This window comes from Lepidochelys olivacea (genome assembly GCF_965140295.1).
Source record: "Lepidochelys olivacea isolate rLepOli2 genome assembly, chromosome: 12".
Lineage (NCBI taxonomy): Eukaryota > Metazoa > Chordata > Testudines > Cheloniidae > Lepidochelys > Lepidochelys olivacea.
Window position 1 is genome coordinate 20,391,751 of NC_140422.1, and position 27,443 is coordinate 20,419,193.

Below are 27,443 nucleotides of genomic sequence, written 5' to 3' on the forward strand. Positions count from 1 at the left end.
ATCCATAATTTTGTACCACTATGAAAAATTTACATTGATGAAAATAAAAGCATTAAAAATAAACTGATATCTGTCAAAAGTTATAAAAAATAAAAACCTAATTCTTCCAAACCTACTTATGATCAATGATTCTTTGTAAATTGGCAGCAGCTTAGATCAGTCCAGTTATTTATTTGGCTGTTACTTAGCAATGTTAATGCTATGCTAAATCCACTTGGGTGTATTAGTCATCATAATGGTAAAACTGACTTCCTGCAGCTATTTATTTATTTTCCTATCCCAACTAAAACCACACATTCACCAGTCTCTACAGATGATATATACATTTCTTAATAGCCAGGATGGGTAGGGATACAACACCATGCTCTGAGTGTCCCTAGCTTCTGATTGCCAGAAGCTGGGAGTGGACAGGGAATGATCACTTGATGATTGCCTGTTCTGTTCATTCCCTCTGAAGCACCGGGCATAGGCCATGGTCAGAAGACAGGATACTGGGCTAGGTGGACCATTGGTCTGACCCAATATGGCCATTCTTATGTCCTTAATAGTCACCAATAACCAATTTTATCACAAACATGTCAATGAAAGTCATTGGTAGGCTAATATTTCTAGCCTCGTAAAGAGTTTTATGAATTAAAGCAACCAAATAAGATATACTCCAGTTTCACGAGGTAAAGCATTAGAAAGCCCAGAGATTGCTGTGTCCATATGACAATATACATGGATTTAAGAAAAGCTTCAATTTCCCCCCACTAGATGGCGTGTCTCAATTACTAATCTGCACTGGAATTCAACCTTTTAAAAAGCAAGATACTTCCTCCCTTTGCTACAGTTTTCCATCATGTTTGCTTTCCCCTTTAAAGCCAGACAGTTTAAGAAAAAAATGGGGGTGGGGGGAGGGAGATAATTTTAGCTAAAAATACACCATCTGCCTGTGAAAAAAATCTAGCTTGATTCTGTCACATCTACAATGAAGCAGGTTAATAACCAGCATTGGAGCAGATGGTTTCTTTATATAAATATGCTCATCTCCCCATAGTGACTCTTCTTCAGCTGCTTCCTGAAACTGCTGGCACTGCTTTACCTTGTTTCCTAGGTGACGACTGTCTCTTACACTCAGCCCAGACATTATGCAGCTGGAATGGATTTTAGAAGTTGCTATCTCCTGCCCATGACTGCTTCCAATCTCTACAAGGGATGCTGTGGTGGACAGACCTCTCTGTGCCAAAGAACAGCAACAGATGGATGTTAATAAATTAGCTTACAACTGCCCTTTTGCTCCAGATGATCAAGTTTGCAGTGGAGTTCTGAACCCAGCCAAATCCTCTGACAAGACCAAACAACAAATATAGTTGCAAACTCAAACTGCAGGATTGTAGGCCTAGGGGATGAAACTGGATCTTCTGGCAATGTTCAGTGAAGTTCTGCCAACATGGATTGGGACAAACTTTTAAGCGTGGCTACTTTTAAAAGGGACTCTGTAAAATTGGCATTGATGACTCCATTCTCCGTATCAAGTGTTCTCAATTTACAAGTAGAAAGATATTTTTCTCACTGCCAACCCCAGAAACTCAGGTTGGACAGAGATTGAGCTGCATTCTTTGCTTCTTGTGCACTATCAAAAGTAATAATATGCTCTGAATGCCAAATTAGGTTTTTGGCAAGTGACAGTCTCACTACCTTCAGGAGTTTATCTGCATCAGTGCTTCGAACTAGATGATGGTGCTGAGAAAATTCAGCTCACTTTCTTTTGGCGCTGCAAGAGGTTTCGATTTTGGTCATCTGCTTATTTAAAAATGACTCATCTATGTTCACTGCAACCCAGTGTGTTATTGTGATTAAGTTATAAGCAACACCCGGGGGTGTTCAGCCATTGGGATCATTCAATCATCTGAACGCTCTGACATCACAACAGAGCCTCTATTAGACCTCCCTAACTGTGGGGTCACTGTGCTGGGAGCAGAGAGAGATGGAGAACAGGTTGAGATTATTGAAATGCATAATAAAACAAAGTGATGTGCTTAGGAAACTTCAGTTTGTGAGATGCAAAATGACAGCCCTGGAGCCCAGAGTAATCCATTAAAGATAGTCACACTCTGCCCCAACAATACGCCTCAAGTCTATGGGAGAAAGAGGAACCTGTGGGTAGTCCAGTCTACATACGGACCTTTTCCAGCTGCCAGCAAAGATGCTTTTAACGGGTTCTGATTCCCGACAGTCAACTGAAGTTAATATGATTTAAGTGTTGTCCTGAATCAGAGCCATCATGGGGATACCTGCCTCCAGGAGACAGCGGGGCCTAGTGAATAGCATGCTGGACTAGGACTCAGGGGACGTGGGTTCTGCCACTGATCTGTTGAGTGACCTTCAACAAGCCACTCCACCCGTTCCTCAGTTTCCCCATGCGTAAAATGTAAAGCACGCTGAAGTCATACGCATTTTTGTTAGAACAAAAGAACTGAAGCCAGCACCTTATTTTACATGGACCACTTTACAACCAGATATCAAATTACCCTCAAGTTACTACTGATCTTGGCTGGATTTAAATTGATGATCCTGATGTGAAAGGCTGTAAGGTGTGAAAGGTGTCTCATGAACTATCCAATCATTGTCATTTGCTATCCCTCTTTGGCAATCTCTCATTTTAAGTGTTGTGGCTATGAAGGCAACTACTTCAATTTACAGTTTTCTACAGCTTGCCCAACTTGTGCACAGTGATATTTCTAAAACAGATACCAGATTGTATGAAAACATGTAAGATTACATTTATTCGAAAACATTCGAAAACCTTCGAAAAAGCCAACTATATTACAAGCACCCTGCAAATTAAACTGTACTCTCCTGCTTTGGTATTATTATGCACTGAGACTGTTCCAGTTATAATCCACTTCTGTTCGGCTTTCCACTTTACTGGAAACTACTACTAAAGACAGTGACACTCAAGCTTGCCCATGAGCTCTGCAGGGGAAAATCAAAACAGGCTTACTCATAGCATGTTACATTTGTACAAAGTAAATTAGCTAAACCCAACACATTTGGTAAACTGTCAATAAAACACACCTTTCCCCAGCCAGATTGCAAATTTTAGAAGCCTGACCAAAAAAAAAAAAATTTATTTTGATTTTGCTACTCGGGAATGAATATAATATAAAAACCATTTCACTTCTTGTACATTTTTACATATAAAAGAAGGCACCTTTGTACACTTCGTATATGTGAGCTTGTCTTACGTTTCAATATAAATAGTGGAAAATCAGAAGATAAGCATAATTTCATGTAGAGACTGCAGCTTCAACATGTGTAGAAAACCATCCAAATCATTATTCAATAGTTAGACATAATAAAACAACGTGCCTCATATTTGCTCATATTTCAGTTCACAGTTCTGATGTGCCTGATTTGTTTTAAAGCAAAATACATAAAAACATGATATTCCATCAGGGTGCAGGGGTACATTATTTTCTATCATAAGACATACATATATTGCGCTACTGCAGCACAGAAAAAAGTTAGCTCTGGCTTTAAAGAGAATTAATTTGAACATTTGTTGATTATACTACTACACCTTGAAAATACTTTAAAGAAAGTATCACGTAACAGCTGCAGTTCAGATTCAACAAATTTCAGTCAGAGCAAAGCATTTTTCTTCTACAAGCCAATGCTGAGATGACAACCCCAATTCTGCAATTGGATGGGAGATGCCAGCCACAACCATTTTAGCAGCCTTCTGAGTCTAGCCTTTCCATACAAGGATAGTAGGAGCAACCTAGCTGTGCACATTTTGTCCAGCTGTTGCAATAAGGTTCAGCTAGGCATTTGTTAGACTTGTATGTGAATAAGAGACTCAATAATTAGGATAAAGTTGTAGCAGGGAATGAAGAAAAGTTTGAGAAGATATTTAACGTCTCAGTAGCAGTCCCTTCATTCTTGCAACCTTCACAGTCCATGAGTAGATAGTGGGTAAAATTTTCAAGAGTGCCCAAGTGACTTTGGAGCTTAAATCCCTCTTAAAAGTGGAACCTAGGAGCCTAAGTTACTACAGTGACACTGAAAATTTTCCCCAATGATAGTTGGTGTGAGAAACATAGCTCCTTTAATGCTTTATGATCTCGATTTCAGTTTTCAATATACAGTACTTTAAACGGCAAAGCAAATCAGTTTAAGATAATACAGTAATTTAATTCTAGATTCACAAAAACCAAAATAGTATTTATATCTGCCTACTGCATTTACTTAACTTTATAATTAGCTGCACTAACTAGTAATCATTATGTTAAATAAAAGATCACAGTTGTCAAAATAAAATTCCCCTCACTGTAAAGTGAAATAACACACTCTGAAAAGGTTTACTCTCCATACCGTATTTCTGCTCTTAGCTCATGTGAAAGATAATTTATTAGCACTGCTGCCAACTTCTGTTGGAGGGCGGCATTTCCCATTACAAGTGCAGTCAACTGTGCAGCATCAGTCCAGTCTAAGTTCCTGATAATAGCGAAGGTATCTTCATAGAGCTTCTGTTGCTCAGCAGGAGGCAGTTCCAGTATAATCTGAGGGATTGGCTTAAACTGTCCAGCAGTCATCCAAGCACCAAATAAACCACCAACTGCACCCCCTAGAAAATCAATGAAGATGTAATTAGTCAGTCTCCACTTTTTAATTATTAAATTTCAAACCCTACCCAACAATAACCAGGCTTCAAACAACACTGGTGCTGCTGTCGCTATCGGAAGTTAACGAAGAGAGTTGAGTGGCCAGGGCACATTTACTTTAATGGTTATATATAAAACAAGTTAAAATTGGCCAAAAAGAGTTTCCAAGACTAAGTCAGCTCCCATCGCAAAACAATTCTTAACACAATCAGTACTAACAACTTAAAGCCCTAAATCAGTGAAAAAAAAAATCATCCTTTATGGCCCTGACTGGTCTCTTCAGGAGAAGAGAGAAGATCACAGATTCTGGATAAGACAGATTTTTTAAATAAAGCCCTCTGGTCAAGGAAACCATGAGATAAATCATACGTTGGTGGCCAAAATTAATTTACTTCTCTCTCATTACAAATCCACAGCACGGTACACGTTTTCTGCCTCTGTTAAACAGGCCTTATTACTCTCGTTCCTTCATAAAGTCCCTGCATGGCTGGTGCTTATATGATACCAAACAGGAAACAAACCCAGCAGTTTGGGGAGTACTGATTTAGAGACAGTCACCCTATTGATTACTGAATCAGCACTTTCTCACTGGTCAGGCAGTACCATGGATTCCAAAACATGCTCTTCTCTTTTGTATAGAGCTGATCTGTCCCCTCCCAAGAATACTGGGGGTGGGAGATCCTATGCGGCTGTCAAGGTGATCATTGTGCCTACTCCAGGGGGAAGTTTCAATAGTACAGATCTATAATGGGTGCTCCCTTTCAAAAGGGAATCAATCCTAAACTATAAAGTAATTCTCTTTAACATAAAACAGCAAATGTAAAGTCTTGAATAATTTACACCACTGCCAGGAATGTCCTGGTTAGCTTAGCTGCCTCAGGTTTCCAAAATGGGTTCCAAAACCACACTCCTCAGCTTCCAGAAGCCTCACTCTCAGGATCTGCTCCTAGATCATCATTTATATACCCATTTCACTAGACAAAAATTTCTTAATTTGCAAATTTTACTGAGCTTGCAACTCTTCCGGTGATGCTAGTGAAATGCTTGAAAGCCTACAATGGCTGCATTCATCTGCATCACACGTTTATTAGATCATCAATACCTGATTTAGGGAGCACTACATGGAAAAAATAAATAAATAAAATAAAAATAAAAATCACAGATGTGGCTCTTAGACTGGAAGATTTCTTACACAATCATTTGTTTTCTTCAGTTAACATTCACCAATTCACTCCCCTCAAAGGGATCCAAGCAACTGATCTAGGCACTGGAAAGCAAGATAAACTGCACATTTCTCAGGGGGCAAATACAGCAGGGGAACTCATCATATGACTTCCTCACAGCCAGGGATAATGACAACTCTCCTGTCCAGCTTACAGTAAAAGAATAATGCAGCCAAGGACCCATCTACACCATAATTAGTGCATATTCCTGCTAAAACTTAACTAAAAGTGCCTCCATAATCAAGCTAAAACTTTAGAATGTTCAGTCACAGGTCACTTACTTCTACAGTGTAATAATCTAGATAAAATCAGAGTCCTCTGATTCAGTTACAGCTGCATACAGACAAGGACACACAAGCACTCAGTCTCCCTTCCAAACAATGCACTTGTTGCAATGTCCCTAGCAGCTATGACAGGAAGACAGTCACTTAAACTGGGGTATATAGGACAATGCACCTTTTAGTTTTAAGGTAGCTGTCCCTTTTTTTTTTTTTTTTTTTTTAATTTATTTGTGGCTGTAACAGGTTGGTTTCATTTGATGATTTCTATAATTCCAGTTTAAGTATTTGGACAGCTACATTCTTCTTAGTACTTCCTACTGGTCTCGATATTATAAATTTCTTACAACCATTTGGTTTTACCTATTTCTTACTGAAAAGTTTAGTAGCATCTTTGTAACAAGACTTTTTTCTGATAATTAATTAAGATGGGTGTTTGTAATGTTGGTAGCTTTACAGTTTCTCTTTGTATCTCCGGCTGTGCTGTTATATGTTTATTTTGTATTTCTACAATGCCCTTTTGTGGCATTAAAGCTAGTTTATGAATGAAGTCACTTGGGCCCCAATTATTCAAACACACGAGCAGATGTACAACTTTACTCATGTAAGTATTCCCATTGAGGTGTATGGGACTGCTCATGCGACTAAATGTACACGCGTGGCTCAAGTGTTTGAAGGATTAGGGCACAAGTGACATCAGTAGTAATCTAGCTTTAACGCCACAAAAGGTTATTAATAAAGGAGATATCTGGAATTTTCTCTTCTGTATCTCTCATTGCTACTAAGCTCAGGGCTTTAGTATCATTTTTGTTATACAGAGAAACGCTAATTGACAGGGAACATGGGACTCTGAAAAAACTAAATATATCCAGCATGATAACAAGCACACTACAAAATTTTAAATAAATAAAACCTTACTGTCAGGAGGATATTTTTTATTAAGGAAGGATTCTCATGCCCCTTGATATGGTTAGACTGGGAAGATTTCCTCCCCCTCACTTTATACCCAAATAAAATACATTTCCTTAAGGGGTAAAATTGGGAATCTCCAACCCAGTTTTCTCTATTTATCAAAGGTCTGTAGGAAATGATCTAACAACAGTTCCTTCACGGGGCTCCACATCAGCCATGAATTTAAGCCGAAGCACTCGGCATAGAGTATCTTTTCACTGTCAGAAAGTATTATGAAAACCTGCTTTACCATCTAGTTAAACCACATCACACATCAATTCTTTAATTCCCTAGTTCAACACCTCATCTTATTATGAGCCAAACCATCTTTCCTTGTATGGTAGAGTGTATTTACCTACAGCTATTCCAGGTGGACCACCCATTAAGCCCCCAACAAATGCTGTTGCACCCGCTACTAGAGCTCCTCGTCCAGAATGCCTGACAGCAGCCTTCATCTTCCTCTCCTCAGAGATACGGCACAATAGGTGCATCACATCATGAACGTCGATCGGCATCTTGGCTAGTTAGGACCCTGAAAAGATATATTTTAAGGTCAAGTTTATAAAAAAGGATCAGCTCTTGGAATAACATTTCTTCTTCCAAAAGAAAACAGAGACCAAAAGTTTTGCAAATAGCAATGAAACAGGAATGCAGCAATGAAAAGCAAAAGAAACAGGTGACAGGTGTTGCATACTTCCAAACGTATTTGGTTTTGTGCAGATTTTTTAATCTGGTCACAATCACAGTAACGAAACATTTTTAAATGTTCTGCCTATTTGTATAGGGTGTTGTCTTTAGCCTTAAACAACTGTCATGTCCATTCAGTGTTGCCAACAGCTACGTGTGAGAAAAGAAACAGGCAATGATTCGGTCTTACATCAAGTTATGATCAGAAGATTATAATTTACAGGCATCCTTAATTCTGGCATTTCCTAACTTTGCAACATTAATAGCATATTTTTCAATGAAGGTTTGTGTGTGCGTAATATACATTTAACAAGTCAATTCCTTACTTTCTTGTAAAGACAGGCCCTGTAGATGTAGAAGTGGAAGTAAAGAGTGTCAGAGAGAAGTGAGATTTTTTTTTCACCTTAACTTCAAATTTGAAAGCCATTTCATAATGAAGATCCCTTTCTGTAACATTTACGAGGGCAATGAAAAATGTTCATATTATGCTAGTACATAAGAGCCCCAGTCAGGGGATTTGACCTTATTGAGCTTGGTGCCGTAAAAACAGAACAACAAACAGTCACTGCCCCAAAGCATTTTACAATCTAGGTGTTGATTCACTGCAGCTGCCTCATCCAAGCCTACAAGTGAGGGAGTGTGTGAAAAGGAGCCCCCAGAGCTGCAGGAGGATACCGGAGGTGAAAGAGGTAGATGGGGTGGGGGTTAAGGGGTGTGATGTGGAAATGAAAGGGGGCTAGGAGGTAGGTGAGATATGAGGCTGAAATTAATTGATGTCAGGCCAGGAAGGTACAGAAATGACATGGGTTGGAGCATGTGCCTAATTTATCGACATGGGTGAGGGCCAAGGGCAGATGTAGGGCATACAGGGTGCATTATAATTAACATTTGTAAGTTTTGGGAGGTAGCCACTGAGCCACCAGCAGCACTTTATGCAATTTTAGGCAAATGTAAAATCTACTGTTTACCACAAGATGCTACTGGGTATGTATAAGGCAGGGGAAATACTTTAATATATATTTTTAAATATTACTGTTTCTCTATGTGTTCTTTGTCTGTGTCTAAATAAAGAAGTTTCCATGCACTACTGTATTACTGTATTCTATATATTGCTCAGATGCACTGTACTGACATACATTGCTTCTACATCTACATATAATCTTAATTGTCTTCTCAATGAGACTGTTGCATAGAGAAGTAGACTGAAGACTGAACTTTTCATCCTGGTGCAGTGATAAACAGTAAAAGTAGTTTCTAGATGAGGAGCAACAGCTGGCAGCAGGGTAGATAAAAATTAATGATTTTATTTAAAACAGATTTTGATAAAATGCTTTGAGGAAAAAAACCTATCTAAAGATAGTTTTAATTAAGATACATTATAGCTCAAAGATCTCTCATCATGCAATAAAGATTATAAATTTTAATTCTATAGTATGAGAATATATTCAAGTAATGTTTAAAAAAAGTTTTGTAAATGAGTTCCAATAGTTCATGGATTAAGGACCCAATCTTATGAGGTTCTAGGGGCTTCTGTACAGATTATTTAGGTTAATCTTTATCTACCCAATGGGACTCAGTGCTCAGTCTAGAAGATACCATCAGAGATGCTTAGGTTTGCAGTTCTCAAACTGTGGATTTGCAACTCCAGAGATAACATGCTCGTTAACAGCAAAAATGTTTTTAAAGAAATAATATATAGAGGTGAGCTATAACAGACCTCAACCCTATTGTCCATCTGCAAATTTGTGTACACAGAGTCAATCCCTTACCTCCCTCTAAAAGTGCAAAGTTTCAAAAAGTTCAATGAATAGACGATTGTCGGGAACAGAATACATCTGGACAAGGAGAAGAAGTCTGGAGATAAATGTGAGAAGGGAGGGACAGGCACTAGAAACAAAAGTGGAACTGTTTGAGCAGCATATTCCAGAAGTCTTGAGGTCTTTCTGAGTGCAGCCTTTATTGATTTGAGATCTACCATACCATTCTCTCACTAGAAGGGAAAACCTATAATGGCAGCAGGCTGTAAAAAACACCCAGTTTGGGAATAAGAACCATTCAAGAAATATATGTTTGCTGATGATGTTTCAAAGAAAGTCACACCAGCAAACTGGTGGAAGTCACTTAAGCACTTGGACTCAGAGACTGTTGAAGTGGTAATCTCACTTTTAACAACTGTAGCTTCTTCTGCCGGTGTAGAAAGACTATTTTCTTCCTTTGGACTAATTTGTTCCAAATTGAGAAATCATTTGGGACCTGAAAGAGCAGAAACGCTTGTTTTTCTTTTCCAGATTATGAACAAACAGGAAAATGAAGGTGAAGACGACTGAGTTAGCTGCAGAAGCCAATGTTTTAAGTTTCTCATGTTGACCTGGCTGACACAGTCAATTTAATTTTTGTTGCTTTTAAAAAAAAATTCATTTAACTATTTCAGTTAAAAATTATTTTAACAAAAACAAACCTGATTTTAAAAAACTTGAATGTTTAACTAAATTCAAAAATTCATATGCTTGTTTTGTTAAAATATTATATATCCAGAATACCTAACGTTGTTGTTTTAGTTAAATAAAACAGTTTAAATGTCTGTCTGGTGATGTTCTCCTCCTAATACAGCATGGCAAGAAAATCCTCCAAATATTAAGGATTAACCTGTTGAATTGAAGATAGTTTACCTCTGAGTGACTTCATAAATATCTGCTTCAATTACCTTTTGGTAAATGAAATAACCAATCATTCATTTTCTGATATAGCTGTAAAACTAATCTGAAAAGTTTTCAAATTAAATCACTTTAAAAATGTATAGTGTGTACCTTCTAAAAATGAAACCTACATCTATCTGAGTTGTGAAGAATATATATTAAGGTCATAACAACCAACAAGAATGCACTTTTGTGTAGAAATCCATTATTAAACTGAGTCTTCCTGACTAGTGATTTAAATCATTATTTAAATCAATTTGATTGAAATCAAATCCACCCTGGCTGGCAGGGTGAATAATATGAATTACCAGGCTTCATCTTGTGAAAGTTGATTGCTGAATTCAAGGTAACCAAATTTCACCCTGAATGAAGGCCTGAGAATTAGGGATACAGTCTGGACTGATACTGAGAACCCTCAAGTATTGCCAGTTTCTGTGCTTTCCTCCTGCCCATCGACAAGAGAAGCACATGTACATACATCCTGCTGACCTCCCTGCAGCATCTCCTGTTATCAGTCATCAAATAGCCCTGTCAAACTCTCAACAAGCCTCAGGAGTGAATGGAAACTCCTTGAAATGGCCTTCCCCTTCCCAAATCCAGAGACTTATTGAGGACACCTGTTCCTCCAACTCCAAACCCCTCACCCTGAGGTGTCCCACAAGGCCCCTTGACAGGAAGTAACTGCAACAAACAGCTCTCTAAATCTCCTTTATGTCTAATTTAAACAGCATACAGCCCCCAATGTGCAGTTTGGGTGTCCTTTTGGCCTCCTCAAGGATTCCATCCTGCGTGGCCATACTATGACACACTGAACCCCTATGTTCATTCCTTTTTCAAGGCGATCATAAATTCTGTACAAAGTATGCCTTGTAAGGTATCATTCGAAACCTCACAACTTGCTGATCGTTACTGTCCCGGTAAAATGTGTGTAGCAAAACTGTATGTAAAGTTATAAGATTCTACTGTATGATATTACCAGGAATCCTAGAAATCCATCTGCCACAGAAAAAACACAGAATTTGAAGTTTTACAGAGAATCTTTAGGTTTTGCATTTTGTGAAAAAATAAAAACATTCAATAAAATTGTTAGTAGTTAATGTAAGTACCAGTGCCACTTGTTCAATGCATGCAACCTCACCCTCTTTTGCTTGATTTCTGAAAAAGAGCTTTAAATTTACAGATGAACTCCATTTATCCAATCTAACTGGGACCAGGGCCAGATCAGATAATAAAATTTTTGAATAATCAGGAGAATTGGCAAAGAGCATTCTATCCCTTATTTTAAGATGGGGGGAGGAACGTGTCTCGGGCGACCAATCCTGTGCAGCAGGGCTGACAGCCAGAGCCCCAGCCCACCCAGGGCTGATAGTGGCTGGGGTTCCAGATGTCAGCTAATGGTTCAGTAAATATGGGGAGATGGATAAATGGGGTTCTACCATATATCAATAAAACACTGTGTTCAACAGATACATATATATATAGCGGCTAGAGAAATTAAAGTTCAACATTTCATTTTAATCAAGGAAATTTTTTTTTTTTTAAATCTGAGTATTTTGGTTTTTTTAAGCTTGGAAAACTAGGATCCCTGGATATTACTAAGAGCAGCCACAAACCAGTTTCCTCAGCTAGGTGTCAATAAAATCAAATAGACCATCATCTGATTAAATGGCCATTCTTTGGCAGGAGAAAGGGTGTGACATCTTGGCACAGAAACAGCTGGAGATTCCCATCCCCACAGACTGTCTCCTGAACCCCAACTGGAGATGATCCTCAAGGAAGACGAAAAGATAAAAAAATGGGGGATGCCCCAAATGGTCTCTCCCTTCATCTCTATTAACAACATCGAGAACACCTGAATACAGGAAATAGCCTTGGACTGGGAATAGAGATCCTGACTGAAAGGAGTTCAGCCTTCTGAGAGACATGTGGTGTTCTGAATTCACTTAAGTTAGGTATTAGTTGCATTTTACCTTTTATTTACTTGTACCTAATTATAACTTTTGTGCCTCATTACTTGTAGTCACTTGCAATCTCTCCTTCTGTAGTTGATAAATTTGTTTTATTGCTGTATCAACCAGTGTGCTTGGATTGAAGTGTTTGGGGAAACTTCAGCTGGGGTAACAGGATTTGTGCACATCATTTTCTATTAATAAAATGACGGACTTCACATGAGCTTGTGTAGCTCAGGAGAGGGCTGGGCAGTACAAGATGCACATTTCTGAGGAAAAGTCTGGACGTGGGAATTTGCTGGTGTTGCTCTGCAGTGTAATTCAAGAGCGGCTGGCTATAGCACTCATACAACATAGCTAGGGCCCTATCAAATTCATGGTCCATTTTGGTCAATTTCATGGTCACAGGATTTTAAAAATCAGAAATTTCATTATTTCAGCTACTTAAATCTGAAATTTCACAGTGTTGTAACTGTAGGGGTCCTGATCCAAAAAGGAGTTGGGGAGTGGACGGGAAGGCCGGGGAAGTCGTAAGGTTATTGTAGGGGGGTTTGTGGTACTGCTACCCTTACTTCTGCGCTGCTGCTCGCAGCAGTGCTGCCTTCAGAGCTAGCCAGTTGGGAAGCAGCAGCTGCTGGCCAGGAGCCCAGCTCTGAAGGCAGAGCCGCCACCAGCAGAAGCAAGGATGGCATGGTATGGTATTACCACACTTACTTCTGCGCTGCTCCCTGCAGAATTTGGCCCTCAGTCAGCGGCTGCCACTGTCCGTCTGCCCAGCTCTGAAGGCAGCAGCGCAGAAGGGTGGCATGGTATGGTATTGCCACCATTTTGAGCTGCTGCTGGCAGGGCGTTGCCTTCAGAGCTGGGTGCCCAGCCAACAGCCGCTGCTCTCTGGGCTGCTCAGCTCTGAAGGCAGCACCGAAGTACGGGTGACAATACCATGACCCCCCTAAAATAACCTTGTCACCTCCCTGCAACTCCCTTTTGGCTCAGGACCCCAATTAGAGGAACGCTGGTCTCCCCCCATGAAGTCTGTATAGGATAGGGTAAAGGCACACAAAAGACCAGATTTCATGGGAGGAGACCAGATTTCACAGTCTGCAACACATTTTCATGGCTGTGAATGTGGTAGGGCCCAAGTATAGCTGGAAGTAATCTGCATGGAGGTTGTGTGTGGGCAGACCAGGAGTAGTTGCTCTCACAGTGAAGCAGTGTAAAAGATGCCCCAGGTTGGAGAATTGAGGGGGACCCAGCTGTTCAACAGTCCAGCTGGTACCCTGGGTATGTCACACATACTAGCTAAACACCTCTCCCACCATCATCTTGATGTCTCAAAAAGAGCTACATTCAATGTGGACCAAGTGTGGAAGCTTGTTAGTGAAGGAGAGAACTTTTCCAGGAGCTGGATCTGAGCTATGGAGATCACTCCCACAAAAGATCAGAATGACCACAAGCCTCCACACTTTTGCAGCCAAATGCAAAACTAACTTCTTCAAATTAGCATTCCCCCAACGATTTCTTCTCACAGGCCCACAACCAACTCACATAAGCAAGCAAAGAGAAACTCTATAAACTAATCAAGCTATTTCTCCTCCAGGTTGTGAAGGGGAAAAAAGGAGAGCATTATTGTTATTTCTCTTTTTAATTATGTGTTAGGCACTCTAATACCACAGTGATAGAGGTCATGCAAGTATCTAAATAGATAAATCAGGCCCTAGTTAGCAATATTGGCTTGAGGTCCATTGTTACCATGTCTTTTTATTCCAGGAAATATGAACGGTGGAAGAAAGCTCCAGTGGTTCCTAACAGAACACCAAAGGTTTAAAAGATTGGGTATGGCCAGGCAGGCATTCCCAGCATACGTTTCAAGCACAATTTGAGAAATTTGTCTTTGAAAACTGGACTGAGTCTCCAGGGTAATATACAGAATTGACTAATCTAATTAGAAATACAAGACCTGACCACGTCCTCACCCCAGCAAGTGACCCAATAATATACACGACCAGCTACTTAAATCAGACAGTAGTTCACCTGAGAATATGACTTATATAGGTGTCTGTCAGTCAGTCAACAGGCTGACTTTCTTAAACTGTTCCTTAAACCAAATAAATTAAAATAAGACCAAGTGTGCTAGGTCAGCGCCTACAATTTGTAAAGTGAACTGTGACATCCTTTAGACTACACAGGCAAGTAACACTAAGAGCAATGTTATCTCACAATGGTTATCACACCTCAAGCAGTACAGATGACGGTGCACAGTTCTATGGTTTCTCTGATGGAAGGAAAAAGAAGCTCCAACACTCAGGTCCAAGCAAAGAGGAGATTGAGGGTGCAGAGAAAGACTGCTCTCACAAAACCAGAAAAATTGTATGACAATAATGAAAACTCTGATAAACTTCAAATATGGCAGTACTATCAGGCATGGCTATAATAAAGACTGAGTAAAAAATATTAGCGTTAGCACAGTGACAGCAGAGGTCAGATCTCAAGGTCTGAAGCAGAAAAGAAATATGGAATTCAAGCAAATCTAGACATTCTTTTTCAGTGAAACTTGGGAGCTCTTTGGTCCCTCCACAGTAAGACTGTGATTATAAAGGATTTTAATACTTGTTTTCTCTCTTTTAGGGCTTGACTGAGCAAGGTGATCAGCACAATGGCCCCAATCCTGCAAAATGCTGAAGCTTGTGCTTACTGTTAAGCATTAGTGGCCCCAAGGAAATCCTTGAAGGTACTATGAAAAAAGCACTTATTTCTGCTCTGTCAAACTACTTACCAGATTAGTTTGTGAGTATATTGCACCATCTACCCTATTCACAAATCTGATGGAGTTCAGGATTTATTTGGTAAGACTCAGACATGTAAGAGCTGTGGACCTATTAAAACACATATGCTATTACATATACACACTTGTAGAATGCCACATATATTTAGTATTAGTATTTGACAGTAGAGCATGTACACCTTGATAGCTGGCCACATCTTCAGAAGTCATTCTGATTGTTGATTTCTTTTTTCTTTGTTACTCTGTTGGAGAATTAGGGTGCTGAAGCAGAAGACGCTGTTTCCAGCGAATGTATTCGTTATCCATAAGGCTAAGTTTTTGTCACAGATAGGTCACGGGCAATAATGAAAAATTCACGGAAGCCGTGACCTGTCTGTGACTTTTACTAAAAATACCCAAGACAAAATGGATAGGCTAGGCAGCTGGGGGGGAGAAGAGGGCGCACTGGGAGCTCCAGGGTCCCCCGCTGTGGCTGGGAGCTGCTGGGGTCCTCCTGCCACCAACAGCAGCCAGGAGCTCCAGCAGTCCCTCTTGCTGCCTGTGGTGGCAGGGATCCCCCCTGCCATCAGCAGGGGCTGGGAACAGTGGGGGTCCCTCTTGCCACCCGTGGTGGCTGGGAGCTTGTTGGATCATATTAAAAAAGTTCTGTATTAAAATCACAAATGAGTTTGATTCCCCAGAGTTTAAATTCCAGGGTATTACTAATTAAGAGGTCTCTTGGTTTTTGGTACTGTTTCTCTCCCTCTGTGTGTGAAACTTGCAAGCTGCTAATTGTGTTAGTACATTCTAAGACAGAGCCTGCTCTCAGAGCAATTCACAGAGAGAGAGACTCAAAGCAATACTCTAACAACAGAAACAGCACCCAGAGACTCCCCGCCCTTTTGTTGCATTAACAATTGTGATTAAAATAGAGATAGAGGATGCATGTGGATGGATGCTTGGTGTGGATAATAACTGAATGATCAGGGAGGTGCCAGCCTAAGAATCCAGTGTCCATCGGCTGAAGAAGGCGTCAATTGGAAATAACCAGAGGACCCCCCCGGAGGGCAGACTGGAATCCACCCAACAGCCTCAAGGATGGGAGAACCAAAGAACAAGATAACATCTTGGAGCCGTCAGGAATGTGCTATCTGCTGATTGATTCAGCAACAGCATGATGAAGCAATTCCCATAGACTGGCATAGGAAGAAATTCCTATAAAAATAGACTCTAAAAAGTGAGAACTTTGGGGTCTGATTCTGCAAACCAACTTCCAGGAGCATCAGATGAGCATCTGACAAGGCCCTGCTCCCTCCTCATGTCCAGGCCACCTGGCCAGTGGCTTGGCATGAGCAACTCTAAGGCTGGTAACTATGATAACAACCTTGCAGAACCTGTGTGTGTGGGTGTGTGTATGTTTGTATGAATGAATGTGAGAATAAATTTGAGATTGAATGGAATGTTATAACTATAACTAACTGCTTACTATGATTCTTTCTGTATTCACAGTAAATGTGGTATTTTGCCTTTTTCCCTTTAATAAGATCCTGCTGGTTTTTATTTTATTGGTACAAGCAACTCTGTGGATCCCCCTGCTGCTCATGGTTGTGGGGAGCAGCAGAGATTTCCCCCTGCTGTGGGATCCCCCGGCGCTTGCAGCGGCAGGGAGCAGTGGGGATTCCCCCTGCAGCAGGGTCCACCCGCAGTAGTGGGGGTCCCGCTTTCCACCAGTGGGGGCAGGGAGAATTCCCTCTGCCGCCTGTGGTGGCCGGGAGCGGTGGGTTCCCCCTGCCTGCCATGGTGGCCAGAAGCTGTGGGGGAGCTGCAGGGCTCCCCCTGCCACCTGCGGTGGCCGGGAGCTGCCTCTGCAGGCAGCAAGGGACTCTGCAACTCCCAGGGGGCACTGGCTGAAGTCATGGAGGTCTTTGGAAGTCACAGATTCCGTGACCTCTGTGACTAAATCACAGCCTTATCCATACACTGCAGAGTGGAAAAAATACTAGACCTTTTACTTCAGTAGTACATGAGCACATTTGCAAACTCGATGGCTCAGGTATCACAAACTGAATAAACCAAGTCAAAAGGAAAACAGCACAATAATAACCAGCAATTACCACTATCTAATGGTGTTTCAATGGCCAATGTGAAGTGAATTGGTGGCTTCAGTCTGGTGCCCTGACATGATGATAAACATCATAGAAGGCAAAGGCTAAATGGGCTGCCCACTTGCACCTCCAAGAATCAATTGTGCTTTTTTTTTCTTAAAGTATTATTTCAGTTTCTTCTCCTTTAAAATTTTTTGGTAATTTCACTTAAAATGTTAAGAAAATACTACTGTGTTGTAGATCTCAGTCAGCTACATCAGTAGACAAATGATAAGAAAGTAGATAGAGCAAATCTGCTGCTCTGTGTAGGTGTTACACACAATAGGAAGAATTCTAAATGACTCCAAGCTAGAGAATTTGATTTTAAACCTTCAACCATCTCAAAAAAAAAAAAAAAAAATCCAATAACCTGTATATGTTGAGCTTTAAATGTATGTAAAATCTGGGTCATGAAATACATGGCAGTTGCCTTAGGAGTAATCTCTGGGAATGAAGAGCAATGAACAATTACAGACATAATAACCAGAGCCACAGCTGTTGATCCCATTTAAGTTCTACTTTTTAACTAACATTAATTCAACAGAAGTAGCGAGCTGCTTTTGCAGGTTAGGTAATACAAAAAAAGCACGCTCATTAAAGCCAAGGCAGACAGCTCACACACAAATGAAGTTATGCTTTTAAAAAACAAACAAACAAGCTTTTTTGTTAAACACCAAATGTGTGGTCCTGAATATTAAACTCTAATGAAGCCTCAAAATCAGGTTGTTAAATTACACAACATTATTCACTAAGAGGTTTTAAGCCACTTCTACAACAAGATACCTAATTCAAATACACCTCTACCCTGACAGAATGCTGTCCTTGGGAGCCAAAAAATCTTACCACGTTATAGGTGAAACCGCGTTATATCGAAACTTGCTTTGATCCACCACACCCACGCAGCCCTGCCCCCCAGAGCACTGCTTTACCGTGTTATATCCGAATTTGTGTTATATCGGGTCGCATTATATCAGGGTAGAGGTGTATTTCCATTACACAACCAAAACGATGCCCTGAAAGAGGCAGGTAGGACTGCCAGATAATTCTTCCAAGGACACTATCGATACCATAATAATATGGCACTTTATTATAAAAATGCACTGATAGATTCTGGAAGTTCTGAAAGATCTACACCTAAAATGGCTAAGACAATCACCTCAACTGGTTCTCTCATCCAAAAACCTTTACAAGTGAAATTTACTGTATTTCAATAGACAAAGTTATTCATGTGAAGACACATTTCAATAATTTGCCCCTATTACTTCTCTTCTGGCAATATTCTTTATTACTATGGACACCTGATGAAAATAGGAAGGTACTAATTCTGAAAATGTCGTATGTGAAGATATCAACAATGGGGTTTGAGTGCACATGTAGCATATTGAGAGTCACAAGCCTTCCCTATTCCACACACCAGTTCCCTTCCCAGGCTCACCTGTCCTGCCAAGTTAGATGTGAATTCTAGTAACTGAAACTAATTCTGACACCTCATCAGTACTATGCTAGATCCCCACACCTGAGACTCTCAGTCCCTGGTCAGTGAGCACGTGTGGAGTGATTCAGGAACAAGATTCACAGAACTGCTTACTTACCAGTTTTCAAAAGTGGATTTTGTAACAGCTAATCAGTACCTGCATTGTAATTCAAACATTATTTTTAAAATAGTCAAGAAAAGCCATCCAGTTAAAATATTAACACTTCTGCAAACAGCATGTCTGCATCAGGCTGGATTGCTTTAAATCAAAGTGATTTAAACTACTGATTTTAATCGTGATTTACATCAACAAACAGGAAACCTTGATTTACATAAGTGATTTTAATCTTGTGTTGCATGTGTACTCTCCAGTTATTTTCCTAAAGAGAGGTTAATTCTCATTCATTGGTAACCATTAAAACATATTGATTTGCAAACAAATACCCTATCACAGTAAATTTGGTACTTCCTTTTGGTAATCTACAAGGCCAGCTCTAGGTTTTTTGCCGCACCAAGCAAAAACATTTGGGGCTGCCCCCCACCCCAGGGCTCCCCTGTTGCCCCAACCCTAGGCTCTTCCCCCCACACCCCCTGCCGCCCCAGCTCTGGGTTTCCCCTCTTCCCCCCTCCCCGCACCTCCCTGCCACCCCATCCCTGGGACTCTCACCCCCCCACACACCCCCCCGCACCCCCTACCGCCCCATCCCTGGGCTTTCACCCCCCGCACACACACCCCCACACCCCCTACCGCCCCAGCCCTGGGCTCTCACCCCCCCCCCCACACACACACCCTGCTGCCCCAGCCCTGGGTCACTGGTAATTCTCTCCTGGGGGGGGAGGGGGTGTCATCAGCATTCCGCTCATGACACTAGCGGGGCGGAGGCTGCATCCACCCGACTCCTTCCGGAGCCCAGAGGGGCCCTGACTCCGCCCGCTCCCCCCTCGCCTCCAGCCAGTCCGGTGCTGGCAGGGTAGGGGTAAGTAGCGGGGCTCCCGGGCTGCGCCTCAGCCCAGGGTCCCTTCAGCCAGGGGTCCCACCTCCAGGACCAGCCAGGAATCAGGAGGGCAGAGCCGGGGGGACCGCCAAGGCAGGGGGCTGAGAAGCCGGGGCAGGGCAGCCCCAGAGGGAGCGGCCGGTGGGGAGTGGAGCCCCAGAGAGTGGGATGCGGGCCCCACACGGCAGTGTTATACCAATAAAATAAAAACCAGCAAGATCTTATTAAAGGGGAAAAGGCAAAATACCACATTTATTGTGAATACAGAAAGAATCATAGTAAGCAATTATAGCTATAAAATTCCATTCAATCTCATATTTATTCACACATTCATTCATACACACACACACACAGGTTCTGCAAGGTTGTCATCATAGTTACCAGCCTAGAAGTTGCTCGTGACAGAGTACTGGCCAGGTACCCTTTACACGAGAGTGGAGCCGAGTCCGTGTCAGATGCACATCTGATGCTCCTGGAAGTTGGTTTGCAGAATCAGACCCTAAAGTTCTCAATTTCCAGAGTCCATTTTTATAGGAATTTCTTCCTATGCCAGTCTATGGGAATTGCTTCATCATGCTGTTGCTGAATCAATCAGCAGATAGCACATTCCTGACGGCTCCGTGCTGCCAGATGTTATCTTGTTCTTTGGTTCTCCCATTCTTGAGGCTGTTGGGTGGATTCCAGTCTGCCCTCTGGGGTCCTCTGGTTATTTCCACTTGATGCCTTCTTCAGCCAATGGACACTGGAGGCTGGCACCTCCCTGATCATTCAGTTATTATCCACACCAAGCATCCATCCACCTACATCCTCTGTCTCTATTTTAATCACAATTGTTAATACAACAAAAGGGCAGGGAGTCTCTAGGTGCTGTTTCTGTTGTTACAGAGTATTGCTTTGAGTCTCTCTGTGTGAATTGCTTTGAGAACAGAGTCTGTGTTAGAATGTACTAACGCAATTAGCAGCTTGCAAGTTTCACACGTAGAGGGAGAGAAACAGTACCAAAAACCAAGAGACCTCTTAATTAGTAATACCCTGGAATTTAAACTCTGGGGAATCAAACTCATTTGTGATTTTAATACAGAACTTCTTTAATATGATCCAACAGCAGCACCTCGGGCACTGGTCCCCTCGATGGCCCTGCTGCTGCTGCTCCTCGCCACCCTGCGGCACTTGCAGGCAGCTCCTGCGTGCACCCCACGGGGCAGCCCCCAGCCAGACTGTCCCGTGCTCCAAGTGTCAGAGCCTGCCGGCAGCACGAACCACAGCAGCCCCAGGACAACCCCCCCCGCGCTGCTGCTGGACCTCAGTCCCGGGGCCAGCTTTGGCCACCCGCTGCAGCTCTTCCACCTGGACTTCAGCAGCAGACAGCGTCTATCTGGGTGAGCGCCCGCAGGGCCAGCCCCCAAGCAGGAAAAGAAAAGAAAAAAAAAGGATGGCCTGAATGCTGCCCCTGCAAAGGTGCTGCCCCAAGCACCTGCTTGCTTTGCTGGTGCCTCGAGCCGGCCCTGACTATACATTTAAGTAATTATATAGCTTAACATACATTTATTCAGATCCTTCACTTTTACATTTTGTTATGTTAGAAGTTAGTGAAATCACTCACTACTTATTTACTAGATCATTTTTTATTTGGAATTCATGTCAAGCTGCATTAGGAAGGAAACTGGAACTCAAACATGTTCAAACCCAGCATTTTAAAATTATTGCTAGTAGTTAAGTAAAATTACCTCCAAGGTGCTGGATACATAAGGAAAAAAAGAGCAGACTTCAAAAGAGATTTAGGTGCCTAAAGATATAAAGGGGCGCCTAGTGTAATTTTCAAAAATGCCTCGGCATCTAACCTGCTTAATGCCCATTGAAATCAGCATAAGCATATGGAACCCCAGAAGGTTCCTGGGGGTCAGCATTCGTTTCTCTTCGTCTTAGCTCTCTTTCCTTCTCCTCAAGACCATCTCAGTCCCCTGCAAAACATGTGTCCCTCTCCTCCCCCATGCTCCCCACTTCAGGGAGTGTCCTTTTTACAACAAGCAAAAGCCACTGTTCTCCAGGTGCCCAACTTGGGCCTCCTCACTTGCCAAACTCATGACAAGTACATCCAGGGGTTGACCCAACTCTCTTGAGTGTGGGTAGGTGGATAGCTAGCTATCTGGATCCACTCTCTCCATTACCGTGGTGCATTCCTCAAAAACCCATTCTGAATTAACACACCATATGGATTCAGAAAATAGCTTTACAATACTTTGAAAAACCTACAGATCATACAGCATTCAGAGGTTATCACAGCCAACTCCATGACAGTCTTCAAATCAAGTATTTGTACACAATAAGCCAGTAGATTCCCCTGCTCAATTAGCAACCACCTTTACTCGTGTGACTATAAGGCAGTGGTCACCAACTAGTTGATCGCAGAGGATCTCCCAGTAGTGCACTGTGGCTGCTGCTAGGGCAGACTCCCTGCCTACCCTGGCCCCATGCTGCTCCCAGGGAGGGGTCAAGGGGGGGGTCTCCCTCCATGCAGCTCCCATTGGCTGGGAGAGCTGCGGGGGTGGTGCTTGCAGAGAGGGGCAGCTCACAGAGCCACGTGACCCCCCTCAAGGGGCACACTGGCCCCTTCTGGGAGCAGTGTGGGGCCAGGATAGGCAGGGAGCCTACCTTAGTCTCACTGCGCTGACCGGGAGCCGCCAGAGGTAAGTGCTGCCTGGTGGGAGGCCACACCCCAACCCCCAGCCCTTATCCCCCTCCCAGAGCCAGCACCCTGTACCCCCTCCTGCACCCCAACACTCTGCTACAGCCCAGAGCCCCCTCCTACACCACAACCCCCTTCCCCAGGCTCAGCCCAGAGACCCCCCCACACTACAAACCTCTTGGCCCCAGCCCAGAGCATACACCCCCTCCTGAACCCCAACCCCCTGCCCAAGCCCAGTGAAAGTGAGTGAGCATGGGGGAGGGGGTGTGTGTGGTGTGAGCGGGGGGTGGGGGGGGGGAAGAAGGTGCAGGGCCTCGGGGAAGGGATGGGCTAGATCCTGGGTTACCCTTAGATTAAAAAAGTGATCCTGGGCTTAAAAAGGTTGGAGACCACTGCTGTAAGGTGACATTAAAAGTTGGACTGAGACTCTCTGGACAATTGCAGCAGATTTCTGTCAAGTCAATAAATAATAGAAAGCATATAGAAGGATCTATGGTGATCTTCAAATTGTATTTTGATTGCAATAAAGAATAAAAACTAAAGGCAGGCAGGGGAACTCAACAGCTCTCTCCATTAGATCATCTCTAATTTCTGTATATCCCTTTTATGCATTTCCAGTATACATAGACATTTTAATTTCATAATCTACCAATAAAATGGCTGTTATTACAGAAGCTTTTGAGACATCTCCCCTAGTAACTCTGAGTAGATGATTGGCCTGGTTGTTACACAACCACCACATGATCCCAGAGACTGTTAGCCAGTGACTCAGCAGTCCACATAACCTCCGTGGTTATGTGGGGGCAGAAGTCCACTAACTGCTGTAGCAGAAACTGCCAATAAAAGAATCCAAGAAGTAAAAACATATCTACAAAAGGAGGATCTTCCTCTCTAGAACCTATGGGTACATTCTGCTGCCTTGAGTGGAACTTGTATGCCTAAAATTCCTAAATCATTTACTGTAACCTAGAGACCCCTTGGCAAAGAGTCCCTGTTCTTTGCAAATAACTCACCTCAGACCACACACGCTCATTGCACCAAACATATCACAGGATATTTATCCATGAAGAGTAGCATGTAAAATACCTACAAACAGCCTGTAGATATTCATCAAGGTTCAGAATCATTGCAAGATGTATGTACAGGTAACATTTAAAGTATAGTGTATTTATTCTGAAAGTATGCTTTATGGTCTTGGAGTAGAAGGGCTTGTCTACACTGGAAATTGACAGCGCTGCAACTTTCTCGGTCAGGGGTGTGAAAAACAAGTTTCAGCACTGTAAAGGACCAGTGTAAACAGTGCACCAGCGCTGGTAGCTACGCGTCTCGTTGAAGTGGTTTTTCTAGAGCACTGGGAGAGTTCTCTCCCAGCGCTGCACCGTGACCACACAAGCCATGTTAAACCCTGAAATTAGTCACCAGTATCTGGATGACTCATTCAGGCAAGAGAGAGAGGTCATGCTTCCCTGATCAACCAGTGATGTAATAAAAGGTTCTAATGCCTCCCCTTGCCACATACCAGAATAGTCAACGGAAAACCAGCAGAGACATCTAAAAACAATCAAATCCATTTGGAGGTGAAAAGAAAAATTATAGCAGGCAGGAGACAGCCTAAAAACAAAAGAAAAAAAAACCACCAAAAAAGCTCACCTGTTCTAGAGAACGTTAGACTTTCCTTGCTGCAACACATCAGAATAACGTCCATTAAGTCCTGCATCCTCACCTCCCCACCACACCAATGATCCATATAGTCCAATGGGAGTGCTTTCTAGTAGTTAGGGCAGCAGCTCCAGAGCCAAAACACATGGTTCCATTCCAAATTCTACCACTGTTGAGCTGACACACCTTGGTAAAGTTACATCACTTATTTGTGCCCCAGTTTCATAATCTGCAAGATGGGGATGGAACCTTTTGTCCAGTCCATCCCTCACTTTTTCTGAGGTTTGAGTAATATCTTGCACATGCATAAACTATGAAACCACATGATCATAATGTAAATCTCATCCTCCTTATCCACATGTTCCCTTCTCATGTTGTGTCTAAAATTCTGACTCTAAGCTATTTGTGGTCAGGGAATACATCTTCTTGTGTTTTCTGGATGCTATAAACCTAAAACAACTTGCAACCTTTCCACCAACCAAAATGACGGCTATCTGTTTACAAACCTTGTAGGTGAAATGGCAAATGAAAACATCTCTAAGGACCCAACAAGCAACACTCTTGAACAGCCAAGGAACACAAAACTGCACTTATACATCAAAGAAGTTCTCTTTAATAGTCAGTCTAAGGTTTTAAGTGTGTTTGGAATGTGATCTTTAATACTTTCTTGGGGCTTGACAAAGTGTTAATAAATAATTTCATTTCAAATAACTACACCCACAAAAAATTAGCTTTTGGTTTTATCTATTTGAGGAGGACATTTTCATGCCTAGGATGAAAAAAATCCAACACAAACATTAATGCTCACCAGCCCTTGGGAACGTCTAACAGGGAAATCTCCCTCATCAGGTGAAAAGAAAAAAACTCCCCACGCCCAAGCCTTTGGAGCGGTGATTGAGGCCAGACACACCCTGTTCTACACCAGCCACGAAGTAACGGGGAAGCGCACGGCCCCAGAGGCTGCTAAAGCCGATCCGGCCGGGCTGGTTCTTGGAGTCAGGGGTTGCCCAAGGGCTGTGGCCCCCCGTACCCGGCGCTCCCTAGGGCGGTGGCGCACACACACATCTGGCCGGCGGTGACACCAGTTTACACCCCGGAACGTGGGGTCGCCGCCCGCCCGCCACCATGTGGGCGCAAGCGGCCTTCCCGGCCGGGGGGCGGCGGAGGCTCCGGCAGGCCCGAGCGCGGCTGAGCAAGGCCCTGGGGCCACGGCACGGGAGGGACGCGGAGCGCACCCTGCCCCGGCGGGCCGGAGCCCTTCGCTGTGCTCAGCGGCACGTCAGCTGGGACCTACCGCTCCCCCCGCACCCGGCCCCCGAGCGGAGGTCGCCCGCAGACACGCGCAAACCGCAGGGCGCTTCCTCCTCTTCCCCCCGGGCCCCCTCCGTGCCGCCCAGCCCCGCAGCCCCGGGCCCCCTCCGTGCCGCCCGGCTCCCCTGGCTGCCGCTCCGGCTGCCTACCTCGGCCCGCTGGGGCGCAGAGTCACGGACGCGGAAGGGCCCGGGAGGTTCCAGGCGCAGGAGCAGCCGCATGCGAACGGCGCCGCCGCTGGGAGCCGGCCGGCGCGGGGCCGAGGGGAAACACGTGGGCGGGGGTATTGATAGGTTGTGTCTCGTCCCCGCCCAAGCGCCCTAGATTGCTACGGAGGCCGCGCGGGTGGGCGGGGCTGGCCCCCTCCTGCTCTTGCAAGGGCCGGGGGAGTAGTTCCGCCAAGGGTGCCTTCTGCTCCCCGCTGGAAGATGCTGGAAGGAGGGGTGCTACGGCATCGCCTGGCTTGAAGTAGTTGCCATTATACAAAGGGTTTAACAGTTTGGTTCAATGGCTCTCAGCCCCCCTTCCTCGCCCCCTGCGTCCTGGCACAGAGGCCCCAGCGGCAGGACCCTCAGGCTGTCATCCTGAGCATTACTGTGTGTATTGCCCCAGCGCCCCGGGGAATGCAGGGATTTGCAAAGCTTGGGCTCAGACAGGTGCCCAGCCCCAGGGAGGAACCACCCCCCCCCCGGGATTGCTCAGCCTTCAGAGACTAAATCCCCCCACCCCCGAAGCACTCCAGGAGCAGGCCATTCATACATTTTTTTCAGCCTGTATGAATCACTGTGTAGTCTGCGAATACAGACTAACACGGCTGTTACTCTGAAACCTGTGTAGGCTACAGCACCTGAGGGGGCAGGTGTTGATAGTGTGCGCACATTGTTGGCAGCCTTTAATCTACTAATCCAGATGTGGGAATTACAGCCTGTGGTGTAGATGGTTTGCAATGTCTCAGGTGACTGAATAGTCCAATCTGAGATTGGCATGATCTTTGGCTCTTTTCTCTTCAAGCTGCAGGAGCCAGCTCCTGTCATGGACTTTGATATCCTGATGGCACCACTTGTTATGATCACCTGCCAAGATTTCCCATTGGTCAGGATCAATACCAAATTCCTTTATATCTCACTTACATGTGTCTTTATAATGAAGTTTGGGATATCCTGTTCTTATTCCCTCTGATAGCGCCCTGTATAGCATGTCCTTGGGTATGCGTCCGTCTTCCAAACTACTCAGATGGCCCAGCCAGTGCAGTTGTCTTTGCTTGAGCAGGGCTTTCACGGTTGGTAAATTTGCCCTTTGAAGAACCTCTGTGTTGGTGACTTTATCTTTGCCGATATAAACAATGTAGGGGGAAACTGTTTAACCTTTTCTCCTGATGAGCATAAATTGTCCATGGTTCCCTGCCATACATGAGAGTGCTGAGGATGCAAGCTTGGTACACTAGCATTTTGGTCTTGATGGTCAGCTTTGAGTTGTTCCATGCTCTTTTAGTTAGTCTGCTGAAGGTGGTGGTGGTAGACTTTCCAATGCGAACATTTAGTTCTCCATCTAGTGAGAGGTTGGTGGTCACTGTAGAACGTAAATAGCTGAACTTTTGGACTACTTCTAGCTGGTTTGCATTTAGGGTGATTGAAGGATCTTGTGGAATCCCTTGTCCTAATACAACCATTTTCTTGATGTTAATGGTGAGAGCAAATGCCTGACAAGCAGTTGAAAGGCAGTCCGTCCATGAGCCCGTCTTGTAGTAGATCTTCATCATGGGCTATGAGGGCAGCAGCAGCAGCGAATAGAAGTTCCCTGATTAGCGCCTTTTTGACTTAAGTCACGACAGTTTGAAGAGTTTCCGATCTGATCTTGTGTGAAGATACACTCCATCTTTCATGTCCTTAAATGCACAGTTCCAGAGTTCTCAGAAGAAGATTCCAAAGAGTGTAGGGGCAAGAACGCATCCTTGTTTCACTCCGCTTTTCATCTTAAACC

At 43.4% G+C, this 27,443-nt stretch overlaps 1 protein-coding gene across 2 annotated transcripts; it reads right to left on the reverse strand.

Annotated features, from left to right (window-relative positions):
* Positions 1 to 2,740: 2,740 nt before the first annotated feature.
* On the reverse strand, positions 2,741 to 25,778 carry LOC311529226 (protein C19orf12 homolog). Of its 2 annotated transcripts, XM_084645029.1 has the most exons (3): positions 25,613 to 25,771; positions 7,457 to 7,633; positions 2,741 to 4,612 (listed from the first exon to the last, which is right to left on the reverse strand). In XM_084645029.1, exons 2-3 carry the CDS (start codon positions 7,614 to 7,616, stop codon positions 4,347 to 4,349), a joined length of 426 nt encoding a protein of 141 aa, XP_084501155.1. In that variant the 5' UTR covers positions 7,617 to 7,633; positions 25,613 to 25,771; the 3' UTR covers positions 2,741 to 4,346. The 2 variants fall into 2 exon arrangements, with proteins under 2 accessions (XP_084501155.1, XP_084501156.1); XM_084645030.1 differs by lacking the exon at positions 7,457 to 7,633 and having other exon boundaries at positions 25,613 to 25,778.
* Positions 25,779 to 27,443: the final 1,665 nt, after the last annotated feature.